Source organism: Mauremys mutica, chromosome 2 (assembly GCF_020497125.1).
Source record: "Mauremys mutica isolate MM-2020 ecotype Southern chromosome 2, ASM2049712v1, whole genome shotgun sequence".
In the NCBI taxonomy this organism is placed as follows: Eukaryota; Metazoa; Chordata; order Testudines; family Geoemydidae; genus Mauremys; species Mauremys mutica.
In genome coordinates this window covers 4,397,753-4,411,100 of record NC_059073.1, presented here as the reverse complement: position 1 = coordinate 4,411,100, position 13,348 = coordinate 4,397,753, and the positions used below count along the sequence as shown (strand labels likewise).

The 13,348-nt window shown below is 54.2% G+C and overlaps 1 protein-coding gene across 9 annotated transcripts in view; it reads right to left on the bottom strand.

Annotated features, from left to right (window-relative positions):
* WDR97 (WD repeat domain 97) overlaps nt 1–13,348 on the bottom strand; it is a 69,013-nt gene that overhangs the window by 7,510 nt on the left and 48,155 nt on the right. For all 9 annotated transcript variants that reach the window (XM_045002814.1, XM_045002819.1, XM_045002822.1 and 6 more), the window contains 7 exons: nt 9,407–9,550; nt 8,157–8,354; nt 7,486–7,607; nt 4,726–4,891; nt 3,535–3,609; nt 2,747–2,940; nt 168–229 (listed from right to left, as the gene is read on the bottom strand). In XM_045002814.1, coding sequence (XP_044858749.1) covers nt 168–229; nt 2,747–2,940; nt 3,535–3,609; nt 4,726–4,891; nt 7,486–7,607; nt 8,157–8,354; nt 9,407–9,550 — 961 coding nt within the window. The remainder of the gene's footprint in view (nt 1–167; nt 230–2,746; nt 2,941–3,534; nt 3,610–4,725; nt 4,892–7,485; nt 7,608–8,156; nt 8,355–9,406; nt 9,551–13,348) is intronic.

Sequence of the window (13,348 nt, the reverse complement as noted above, 5' to 3'; positions counted from 1 at the left end):
GTACCACAGGGACCCGATCTCGATTAAGGCTACAATACTAAATACAGAACCCTGCACCTGACTGGTGAGAAGTTTTTCAGGTCACTGTTAACATGGGAGAGAGAGAGGCTACAAGGAGGAGAGAGGCAGAGAAAATCAGGGAGAAGGTGGTAAGAGCCACTACTTACGTTGGGGTGGTCTCCTTCGCGCCATAGTGTTGGTCTCGCCGAGCCGCAAGATGGCCTGGCTTCTGGCACAGAAACAGTCGTTATTCTCTGCACTCTGCAGTGCTGGAGACTCTTTTTCTTACACATGGAAGCGGGTGTGAAGGGAAACCCACGAGTGCTGGCCTGCTCCTGGCTGGTAGTATGACATCCCGCCCCGTAAAGCTGCTAGGCGTGATTTCTCACTGCGGTTTTATCAAATGGCGTGCGATTCGGGGGTGGCCAAAGTGCAACCCATAGCATCCTACGGTGTAATGTGAGCCCCTGTTATCCTATTACTGACATGTGCACTGTAGTGACCACAGGCCCCAGCACATAATGCTCCAACCTTGCCTCTTGGATACAGATGCAGCATTGCATGCTGGGATCAGTAGGTGTCATCAATCACACCTTTTGTATTAAAGCTCAGGGTGGATGCGACCGGCTCCATTTCATGCTCATAAGGCATGGTCCTCAGTGGCAAGTGAAGGGGGATGCAATGAAGGATGGTGTGGCCCAGAATAAAGGATCAGGTGAAGGCCTGCCTGGGAACAGGAATTGGCAGACTGGATCAGACCCAAGGCCCACCTGATAGTTCAGTATCTTCCCTCTGACAGTGGCCAGCACTGGATGCTTCAGAGGAAGGTGTAAGAACTCCACAGAAGCGGCTGTGGGATCATCTGCCCCCTGCATTCGGGTTTGTCCTGGTCTCTGATAGCTAGCGATTGACTTAAGCCCTGAAGCAGGAGGTCTAATGCCCACTCCTGAATTTGTTATCGTTAATCAAAACAATTCTGGATATTTTGATAGCCATAGAAATGTTATATATATATATAAACATAAATGATAGCCAATCCCTTTTTGAATCCTGGCCTCAATGACTTCTTGTAGCAGGGAGACCCACAGGCTGTTCACACATGGGGTGTGAATTAGTATTGCCTCTCCTCGGTTTTGAATGTCTCACCTTTTCATTTCACTGCATGCTCACTTGTTTTTGTGATCAGAGACACGGAGAACTTTGGTCCCGTGGCACAACAGGACAAAGTTTAGAGAAACAATTTCTTGCTACTGTGAGTGACTGCTTCATGGAAAAGCTAGAACATGCTAGAGGAGATATTCTTCACTTGGATTTAAGATACACACAGGAGCTAATTCAAGAAGTAATAATAGGAGATATGCCAATCTCCTAGAACTGGAAGGGACCTTGAAAGGTCATTGAGTCCAGCCCCCTGCCTTCACTAGCAGGACCAATTTTTGCCCCAGATCCCTAAGTGGCCCCCTCAAGGATTGAACTCACAACCCTGGGTTTAGCAGGCCAATGCTCAAACCACTGAGCTATCCCTCCCCAGCTGAGTCACTAAGAAACAGTGAGGATGATGATAGCATTAGGCTCAACAGCCCAGAACCAGGTAGAGTACCAAAAAGAGCTAGCCCCAGAGATGAGCTGGTTAAATTCCCCTTGTCATGTGCCTGCTTAGAGAGCTGATGGGATGGGAGAGCAGCACAACATGAACAAAAGTAAAACGAAACAATCTAATATCGCTTTAAAAATCAGTTTAATCTAACCTAAGTGTACGTCTACACGACAGTAAAACACCCGTGGCTGGCCAGCATCCGCTGCCTTGGGCTCGGGCTGGGCTCCCACAAGGGAGCAGGGTCCTAGAGCCCAGCCTCCAGCCTGAGCCCAAACATCTACGCTGAGCCACATGAGCCCGAGCCAGCTGTCACAGGCCAGCTGCAGGTGTTTGGCTGCAGCGTAGCTGTACCCTATGGCTTCAAACACTATTTGACACTAAGAATTCGATCGTTATCACATTGCATCCCTGCAGGGTACAGTGAAGGTTGTTTGGGTGCCTTAATTATGGCGTTTCATATCTTAACAAGTTTAGACTTCTTTTAAGTTTAGCCCTAAGTCTGAACGGGGTGTTGCTCAACTCATGGCGTATTTTCTCAAGTGCAGACTGCAGGCTCTTGGCGCCAGGCTCTGGTAAGCACCCAGCATTGTTCTGGGTATAATAAAAGGAAGAACAGCAGCAGTAGAAAACAATCAGACTCCACCTCCTCCCAGCACCCTAAAGAGCATGCTGTTACCCTTGGCGCTGTGTGACTTCCTTTGCCTACAGGGTTTATGAGAACAAATTGCTGTAGGCCAGGGGTCGGCAACCTTTCAGAAGTGCTGTGCCGAGTCTTCATTTATTCACCCCCATTTAAGGTTCCGCGTGCCAGTCATACATTTGAACATTTTTAGAAGGTCTCTTTCTATAAGTCTATAATCTATAACTAAACTATTGTTGTATGTAAAGTAAATAAGGCTTTTAAAATGTTTAAGAAGCTTCATTTAAAATTAAATTAAAATGCAAAGCGCCCTGGACTGGTGGCCAGGACCCGGGCAGTGTGAGTGTCACTGAAAATCAGCTCGCGTGCCGCCTTTGGCATGCGTGCCATAGGTTGCCTACCCCTGCTGTAGTCCTTTGCAATGACCACACAAGGCCCTCTGAGCCAGGCCACTGTGACCACGCACTGGCCTCCCAAGTTCACATGGCTCCTCCTGTTGCATAACTTACCTCCCAATGGAAGGCAAGGCCATCACTGTGTTCTTGGTTTCCTGGGCTCCAGCAGATTTTGGCTGTTTCAGATCCTCCAAATCCCTCTTCATTTGCACTTTACAGAAATGGTTTATTGCGTTTATTGGCCCCACTGGCGGCTCTGGGCTGCCAGCAGATGGAAAAACCTTGCTTCTCCCTGCAGCTTTCTTAGCCTGCAAAAGGACAGATGCCAATTAACATCAGCAAGGGCTGCCTGTCTAGCGTAGGTACTGCCGCAGGCATGACAGTGCTTCAAAATGACACGCTGTATGTGGGAGATGGGCAGGCACCCGAGCCTCTGCCAGGTGCATTTGGCACTGAAGTGGTTACATCCAATATAAAGGGCTGTTTCCGTTACACAGAAGAAAGAGCCATTGAAAGTGACAGGAAAATCCATCCTGCAGAAGCCCCGCAACATGAATATACTGCACCATCACCATGGTATCTGAGCCCTAGGACACTTCCTGTCTGACTACCGGGCACTAGCTGTGGGCATTGCTTTGTGGGTCTGCTCATCCTGCCAGCAACTGGAGGGGTGGGGGTCACGCCTCGTCCCTTCTGCGGGAGCAGCCTGCATGGCACCGCTCGGCAGCAGTAATGACAATATTACAAGGGCTCAGGCTGCAGATACTTGGGGACGGGAGGAAGCAGCTGGGGCAGAGAGCCGGTGGTGGGGCTTGTCCTGGCATTGAGACGTATCATCTGGGAGACACTGGGCCATGCAACGGGAGCTTGGCTTGAGCACACCTCCGCGGCACTGGCCTCACCTTTGGGCTGCTGCCAGGGAAGTGCCTTTTCCCCGCCCGTGCCTGGAACGGCTCCAACGTGCTGCTCTTGTGATCCTGGCGCAAACAGACGGAACCAGTCAAAACTGCACCTCCCCATTCCCACCAACCCCCAAACTCACAGAATCTCGTCATGTAACCTGGGGCTGGTTGCTTTGATCCCACAACCTGCGGGCAGGCAGTGGTGGAGAAAACACGGGAGCAGGCAGGAGGAGGCCAGGCCAGTATCAGGAAGGAAGCAGCTGTGAGACCCCGAAGCAGAAATTTTCCAGCCCCTTTCTGCTTCGCTGCCTGGCAGGTTATTACTGTGATGATCATTCGTATCACACCAGCAGTGTGCTGGGGCTGCAGGCCGAGGGCCGAAGAGAAGGGCCCTGCTGCAGGAGCTCCCGATCTGGACAGAGCATCCAAGCAGAGAGGGGATGGGGAGTCTCTCGCGGCAGCAGGACTCAGCTGGGCGCGTTTATATAGTAAGATTTTCAGCCCCCAGGCGAGGACCCGTGTCTGAGGAGGGACTACGGAGGGCAGCCTGTGGGCACAGCTGCTTTGGGAGGGTGAGCCAGGCCTCTGAGCTCTGCAGATTCCCCTTTCTCTGAACTAGCCCCCCTCTCCCTAGGTCTTGGTCTACACGGGCCTAGCTGCGTCAGTCAGGGTGTGAAAAACCCACCGCCCAGAGAGACCTCACTGTGCCGACCTAACCCCATGGAGACAGCGCGAGGCTGACCGAGGAATCCGCCCCCTGGCCTAGCTACCACCCCCCGGGGAGGTGGATTAACTCCGACAATAAGGGCCCCTCCCATCGGCAGCGGCTTCGCTGAAGTGCTACAGCTGCGCCACTGCAGCACTTCAAGGGTAGACGAGGCCTTAGCCTGCTCCCTCGCTCCCCCACTCCCCGGGAGCTCCGTCCCCTGCCCCGAGTGCTGGTTTTTACACATGCATAATGGCTAGAGGGAAGAGACGGAGAACCCACTGGGGTCCCTGCCCGGCCGCTGCTCTGAGCCATCGGCACTAGGGCTCAGAGCCCCTGGGGGGCCGTGCCCTGGTTACCGGCTTCCCACTGGCAGGAACAGACCCCCCCATGCTGAAGAGTTGACCCCACATTCCAGGCAGCCCAGGCCCAGCCCTAGGCGGGAGGGGTGAAAGGGGGGATTGCGAGTGACAGAGGAGCAGCACCTGGAAATCCTGCATCACTCCTTCCAGCCACTGTGCGCAGGTTCTCCTCAGCGCTGCCTTGGTGACAGGCGTCTCCCTGGCAAGGTCCCAAGAGTCCATCTCCTGGTAGAAATAGTTGTGCGGATCCTCCAGGCCCAGCTCTATGAAAAGAGCCTTAATGGACCCCCTGAGAGCAAGGGAGAAATCAGCGTCTGGAGGACGGTTGTCCCTCCCCTCGGAAGCCGATGCTAACTAGCTTTAATCAGACACAGCTCAGTGAGCTCCCCGGTACGTGGCCAGGCGAGCTGGCTTGAGGTGCGAGCCTCTGGCAGCATCAGACTGACACCCCCAGGGACAGCCGAGGCTGCGAATGGCTTGTGCTGCATGTACCCACCACCTGACAGGCCCAGCATGGGGGGGGGGAGCCTTTCCTCCCTTTAGCTGAGGGGGTTGGAAGTGGTTCTGCCGTTGCCTCGAGCCGTGATGGCTGGTGGGCCCAGCTCCCTCAGCGACTGCCTGCTCTGTGCCCCACGCTCTGCCCCGGGGGGTTGAGTTTAGCCCCGAGCCACGCTATGCATTATGGGATGTCTCAGCTCACACCTTGGCGTGTAACGTGGCAGCGTGCTAAATTCAAACACACGGGGCAGTGTGGGGCAGCGGGGGCCAGCCTCACGCCCTGCCTGCACCCCCACTTCCTTCCTGCACCGCCTGCCCCAGTCCCCAGTGGTGGGCTCCTCCTGACAGATGGAAATGTGAACCAAAGCGCTCTTGGACCCCAGGCCAGCCAGAACTCAGATCCTCAGACCAAGGGGATGGGGGCTTAAATCTGTCACTGCTTGTCAGGGGGTCTCCAAGTCCCTCTCCCACTACACGCTGGCCAGAGCCTGAGCCCTCAGCCCCAAGCATCCCGGAGCGTTGCAACGTGCCCAGCCTTTTGCAGGCTGTCCTTTGCTCTGGAGCTGGCTGGCTTCCCCTAAGGACAGGGGCGAACACAGAAGTGAAGGCCCCCCAGGCTGAGTTCCAAGGCTCGGGCTCGTCTCCTTTCGACAGGGTCCAATGGGCATCGCCTACGAGCGAGTGAGTCCAGTAGCACCTGCATGCCCACGACCCTCCCCGTCAGATAAATGATAGCGAGAGGGAGACGCCGGATTCGATGCAGGGGCGCAGATAGCCGGGGCTGCACAGGACCCTCTCGCCGAGGATGGGGAGACTGTGCACAGAGGCAGAGAGGAAGCAGAGGAGACAGAGGTGACCTGGGCCTGCCCTCATTCTGTCTTGGAGGGGCGCAGAGTTAGCCACAGCTGGAATCTGTTCACGACAGGAGCTACCATGATGAGCAGCACTGGCTACTCCTCAGCTCCCTGCCCGCTCACTGGAGGACCGAGTGCTGCACCCCGTGGGATCTCCGACAGAGCTCGGGGGAACAGGCACGGGAGGGGTTTGGCTGCTACCCTCCTGGGACAGCCTATGAGTGCAGCACGCTGATTCCAGCCCTGGGATTGCAGTACAATCCTGGTGCGAGGCCCTTTACCCAGACTTTCCTCATCTAGAGCAACCAGTGCCCCCAGGAACGGAGCCCAGAGCTCACCCTTGTCCTGGAGGGCAGGAGTCTGCGGTCACGGATGGAGTGCATGGCTCTGTGACGTTATTGATATAATCTGGGACCATATAGAACATGGTTGCAACCAAAGTCCTGTAGTGGCACCAAATCTTATGTAAAGGGGCTCATATAAGGTGTCTAAGACCAGGTTCTGGGTTGCTGGTTATGGTTATGCTGTCTGTGTGCATGTATCATTTTGTAGTTGAAGTTATGAGTATTGGCTCTGTACTGTCTGTATTTCAAATTTGTGCTCTGCTTCTGGGAGACACCCCAGACAAGTTGGTGTTAGCTCTGCCCAGCCTGCTTGATGGCCCATTAAGGACCATCAGCCACACAATTGACCCATTGAGAGGAGGCAGATACGCCTTGTAACTCAGCAAAGTGCAGGGACTGGCCCATGTGACTCCAGACTCCATTTTGCTGTAATTTTCCACAGTAAGGACAAAGAGGTTCTTACACCTGGAAGAGCCTATAAAAGGCTGATGCCTCATCTCCATCTTGTCTTCAATCCTGCTTCTTACCTCTGGAGGGACTTTGCTACAAACTGACGCTCTGAACAAAGGACTGAAAGTCCCATCCCAGCGGGGGATGTTCTCCAGAGACTTGATTTGAACCTGCAGTTTACTCCATCACTGCTACAAGCCTGAACTAAGAACTTTGCCATTACTGTATGTAATTGATTCCATTTAACCAATTCTAGCTCTCATCTCTACCTTTTTCCCTTTATGAATAAACTTTTAGATTTTAGATTCTAAAGGATTGGCAACAGCGTGATTTGTGGGTAAGATCTGATGTGTATATTGACCTGGGTCTGGGGCTTGGTCCTTTGGGATCGAGAGAACCTTTTTCCTTTATTGGGGTGTTGGTTTTCATAACCATTCATCCCCAGGACGAGTGCACTGGTGGTGATACTGGGAGACTGGAGTGTCTAAGGGAATTGCTCGTGTGACTTGTGGTTAGCCAGTGGGGTGAGACCGAAGTCCTCTTTGGCTGGCTGGTTTGGTTTGCCTTAGAGGTGGAAAACCCCCAGCCTAGGGCTGTGACTGCCCTGTTTGAGCAATTGGTCCTGAATTGGCACTCTCAGTTGGGGCCCGCCAGAACCGCATCGTCACAGGCTCCATACCCCCAGCCCTCCCTGCACGCTGCATGCTGGTCGTCCCTGCCTGCAGCCAGCCCCGCACCTGCTGGAGACGGGACTGTGCAGGAAGTATGCCATAAGCTCCAGCAGCAGCTCCTTGCTGTCTCTGCAGAAGGCCATGAGGGCATTCAGGGAGGTCAGGACAAACTTTTTCTGAGTCTTTTCCTGAGAAGAGAGAAGACAGAGCATTGGCCTGCCCCAGTCCCAGCAAGGAAGACGCTTCCCCCATGGGACCTGGAGGCTCAGGCTGGGACTAGCAACTGAAGAACACTAAAAACCTCTTCCCATGGCAGCATGCTGGCCGATGGAGCGGTGTCAGCCAGATGTGCTACTGTGCACAGGAGTTCAGCAGGCCCCATAGGGCAAGGGCCTGTGGGGGGCAGCTCTCCTTCTCCCCTTTGAAGATAGTGCTCTCCTCCCCTCTGACCGTGCTCCGGATGAGGTTACAAACCCCATTACACAGCCACTCATTTTAGTTCTGCTTCCAGCTCCCAGGAGATCATTGGGGGTGGCCAGGAAACTACAGGTTCTCCAGAGCTAGCGACCGATCCCCATCAGTTCTGAGGGCTCCAAACTAGACCCAGAGGGAGCGTTTCAGACCATCCTGGGGAGGGGGTGGGGAAGGATTACCACTGCCCTGCAGAGCACAGCTGTGCAGGGCTGCAGTTAGCACAGCGCTGGGGCATGTTAACCCTTCTGAGCAGAGATCCTTACCTCCAGTTTGGGCGGGTCGCTCTGGTTCAGGATGAGGAGCAGGGCCTTGCAGACCTCATGGCCGTTCTCCACCCCGACCTGCTCGTGCAGTGTTAGGATGGCTTGGACTATGTCCGCCTTTGCACCGTCATCCACGGTGAGCAGCGCCTCCAGGAGCTGGCGCACAAACCTGCTCATGCTCAGTCCCTGCAGGGAATCCTGACACGGGGCAAAGAGGGACATTCAGAGACACTCCTTTCCCCATTCCTGTCTCCTCCTTTCCATGTGTGAGGAGAAAACGAGCCTGCTCAGAGCCTCCTCCCGCTGGGGCTGGGGTGGGGTGTCACACCCCCAAATCCACACCAGCTCCCCGACTTTCTGCCATGGCAAGGCAGGCGCGGGTGCAGCTTGGCAGGGGTTTGGTAGGAAACGAGGCAGAGAAATTCATCAACCTACAGAAATTAAAGTTTACTGAGCTGCCCTTTGCGGCCTCCCCGGGAGAAGCGAAATGACCTTTCAGCCTCTAGCGAGAGGTGGGAGAAGCCGTAGCAGAAGCCAGTGCTGTGTGTGCATGCACGACCGTGTGTCAGAGAACCCTCCCCATGCCATGCTGCCATGGGCCCTTCTTCCCTGCTGCCAGGACTGTGAAGTCAGAAATCCTGGCACCGGGATTAACGCCAGTCCATTGATGGACAGCTTCTAAACCACCAGGGCCGGCTCCAGACCCCAGCGCGCCAAGCGCGCGCTTGGGGCAGCATTTTGCTGGCAGGGTGGCAGGCGGCTCTGGCGGACCTTCCGCAGTCATGCCTGCGGGAGGTCCACTGGAGCCGCAGGACCAGCGGACCTCCTGCAGGCATGACTGCGGAGGGTCTGCTGGTCCCGCGGTTCCGGTGGACCTCCCGCAGGCATGACTGTAAGAGGTCCCCCGGAGCCGCGGGACCGGCGACCGGCAGCGCGCCCCCTGCGGCATGCCGCCGTGCTTGGGGCGGCCAAATTCCTAGAGCCGCCCCTGTAAACCACACACCACAATAATACCTGGCACTCTGCTACTCTACAGCCTCCAGTGCCGGTTCACTGTTAACTGGCTAAACCTCAGAGCCCCCATCTCATTACCCACTCCGGTGGGGCACTGGCTGGCACTCGGTTACACAGCAAACCTGTGGCACAGACGGGGTTAACCCTCAGGAGCGCCTAGCTCCCAGTCCTGTACTCTGCTCACTCGGCCACACTGCTGTGTTTGGCCAGTGACACAGACGGAGGCAGCTTCTCACCATTGAGCTGAGGACGGGGTAGATCTGCCTGAACCATTCTGTGTCCTCGAACTGGAGGACGAAGGATGGGATCTCGCCTCCCGAGGGAGAGGCCTGGGGCTGCTCAAACTCATCTGGCTGCGTCAGGAAAAAACTCGTCACGCTCTGAAACAAAAGCAAAGGTGAGTCAGGAGAGCCAGTCTGGAGCCACGCAGGCCAGCCCGGAGCCAGCCTGGAGCCAGCCCAGAGCCACGCAGGTCAGCCCGGAGCCAGCCAGGCCAGCCCAGAGCCAGCCTGGAGCCAGCCCGGAGACACCCAGGCCAGCCCGGAGACACCCAGGCCAGCCCGGAGCCAGCCCGGGGCCACCCAGGCCAGCCCAGAGCCAGCCTGGAGCCAGCCCGGGGCCACGCAGGCCAGCCTGGAGCCAGCCCGGGGCCACGCAGGCCAGCCTGGAGCCACACAGGTCAGCCCAGAGCCAGCCCGGGGACACGCAGGCCAGCCCGGAGCCACCCAGGCCAGCCTGGAGCCAGCCCGGGGCCACGCAGACCAGCCCGGGGCCACCCAGGCCAGCCCGGAGCCAGCCCGGGGCCACGCAGACCAGCCCGGAGCCACCCAGGCCAGCCCGGGGCCACGCAGGCCAGCCCGGGGCCACCCAGGCCAGCCTGGAGCCAGCCCGGGGCCACGCAGGCCAGCCCGGAGCCACCCAGGCCAGCCTGGAGCCAGCCCGGGGCCACGCAGACCAGCCCGGGGCCACGCAGGTCAGCCCGGGGCCACGCAGGCCAGCCCGGGGCCAGCCCGGGGCCACGCAGGCCAGCCCGGGGCCACGCAGGCCAGCCCGGGGCCACGCAGGCCAGCCCGGAGCCAGCCCGGAGCCACGCAGACCAGCAGCACTCTTCTGTTTGCCGCTTTGCTGTTCCCTGCTAGGGTTGACGAGAGCCTGGGGCAGCATGAACCGGCCCTGTGCAGGCCTCCAGAGAACACAGCGCTCCGGCAATGCTCCTCGGCGCTGGCCTGGCCTGCTAGTCAGTCCTGCCACCTGCCCGAGCTCTGCCAATGCCCCGGCCTCAGCTCTGACCTGCAGCCCTTCCTACTCTTCCAGTCCTGCCCCTCGCACACAGTCTGTGACCGGACACAGGGAGAAGCAGGTTCCCTCCCAGACGGGAGGGACGGCAGCTATCGACCTGTCTCCAGTGAAATCAAGCAAGGCAGGACCAAGAACAACGGCAGCCTTATTTACATATGAATCAGCGGGGGATGGGAAGCCACAGGAACGGCAGAACGGCGTGAGGTCACCCGGAGCCTGGGGACAAAACGGTGAGGTTGGGAAGATATAAGGAGAGAGGAGAAGCCAGGTCGGCATCCATCTCTGGACAGACACGAGGGGCCTCTTGCCAGCTGAGCGGGTCCTTCAGCCAAGGGGCTTGAAGTCGCTGGGAATGGAAGACTGGTAGGGAAACTACCCTGAGCAAAGACGGTAGCTTGTGGAGTTAGATCTTAGCCTTACAACGCGTATTTTTACTTTTGCCTTTTGTGACCCTGTCAAACTTTAATCCTTCTACTTGGTATCACTTCATCCAACTTGTTTTATCTGTACAATAAACCGGCTCAGTGCTGTGTTTGAAGGGAAGGGTGTATTGACCCCACTGGGAGATGCTTTTGTCTCTTTAAAGAAACAAACAAGCCTTATTATTTCTCTGGGTGTTCCAGGAGAGGGCGGCACACTACAGGTTTGGGGACAATTTCGGACTGGGAATGTGCTGGGGTCACCTTGCCAAGTTGTGAGCCAGGGACCGAGTCCCAGTAGCAAAGTTTTTAAGCACATAAGGGTTAGAGGGCAAAAGCTGCCACCACAACGCCTCACTGGTCTGGACTGCAGCCCAGACTGTGATAAAGTGTGTTTCTGAAAATGAACTAACAGCAGCAGAATGACACCAGTTCATGCAATCTGCTGCCGAGACGGCTCTAGAGGGTTGGATTAGGAGGAGGTTGGATCTGTAGCGAAGTAAAACATCCGTAGAGTTTCTAAAATTCATAGACTATAACTTTCTAGCACAAAAAGTTATTAGCTCTCATTCTGATGGCGAAAGATGAATGGAACTAAAAATTGATGGTACAAGTGACCATGACCTAATTTCATTTGCTGTGTGCAGACAGAGTATGGTCAGGGAGGTAATAGATACACATGGTGATTTAAACGTTTTCCAAAGCTGTAAACAATCATGAGCAAAACTGAGTGGGAGGAAATATATAAAAAGAAAATCTAAATGATAATTGGGAACTGTTAAGAATACTTTATTAGATGCATCCCCAAAAACACAATTCTACAATCATGAAAGAAGATTTTTTTCCAGTTAAAAAAAAAACAAACAAAAAAAAATCCTTGTTAAGAGTGGAAGTGACAGCATCTCTCTCTCTCTCTCTCTAGTAAAATGGAGGAACTGGTAGCAATGAGTACAAATCAGCAATTAGAACATGCAGACAATTGATAAGGGAAGCTAAAAGTTATAAATGAAACGTCTATAGCCAGTAGAGTTAAGGACAAGGAGAAGGAATTATTTAAATATATCAGGAACAAATTAAATCCTAGCAATTGTATAGGTCTCATACTAGATAAGGATGGTAAAATTATCAATCATGATGCAGAAAAGACAGAAGTGTTCAATGACTCATAGACTCATAGACTTTAAGGTCAGAAGGGACTATTATGATCATCTAGTCTGACCTCCTGCACAATGCAGGCCACAGAATCTCACCCACCCACTCCTGTAACAAACCCCTAACCTATGTTGGAGTTACTGAAGTCCTCAAATCGTGGTTTCAAGACCAGAAGGTGCAGAGAATCCTCCAGCAAGTGACCCGTGCCCCATGCTGCAGAGGAAGGAAAAAAAACCCCAGGGCCTCTGCCAATCTGCCCTGGAGGAAAATTCCTTCCCGACCCCAAATATGGCGATCAGTTAAACCCTGAGCATGTGGGCAAGAGTCACCAGCAAGACACCCAGGAAAGAATTCTCTGTAGTAACTCAGATCCCACCCCATCTAACATCCCATCACAGACCATTGGGCATATTTACCGCTAATAGTCAAAGACCAGTTAATTGCCAAAATTAGGCTATCCCATCATACCGTCCCCTCCATAAACTTAACAAGCTTAGTCTTGAAGACAGATATGTCTTTTGCCACCAGTACTCCCCTTGGGAGGCTGTTCCTGAACGTCACTCCTCTAATGGTTAGAAACCTTCATCTAATTTCAAGTCTAAACTTCCTAGTGTCCAGTTTATATCCATTTGTTCTTGTGTCCACATTGGTACTGAGCTTAAATAATTCCTCTCCCTCCCTGGTATTTATCCCTCTGATATATTTAGAGAGAGCAATCATATCTCCCCTCAGCCTTCTTTTGGTTAGGCTAAACAAGCCAAGCTCTTTGAGTCTCCTTTCATAAGACAGGTTTTCCATTCCTCGGATCATCCTAGTACCCGTCTCTGTACCTGTTCCAGTTTGAATTCATCCTTCTTAAACATGGGAGACCAGAACTGCACACAGTATTCCAGACGAGGTCTCACCAGTGCCTTGTATAATGGTACTAACACCTCCTTATCTTTGCTGGAAATACCTCGCCTGATGCAACCCAAGACCGCATTAGCTTTTTTAACGGCCATATCACATTGGCGGCTCATAGTCATCCTGTGATCAACCAATACTCCGAGGTCCTTCTCCTCTGTTACTTCCAACTGATGTGTCCCCAATTTATAACCAGCATTCTTGTTATTAACCCCTAAATGCATGACCTTGCACTTTTCACTATTAAATTTCATCCTATTACTATTACACCAGTTTACAAGGTCATCCAGATCTTCCTGTATGATATCCTGGTCCTTCTCTGTGTTAGCAATACGGGTCTGTCTCATCTTACGCGGGGGTTCCGTTCCGCGGTTAGCACATAAAGCAAAAACCGCGTATAGTCAA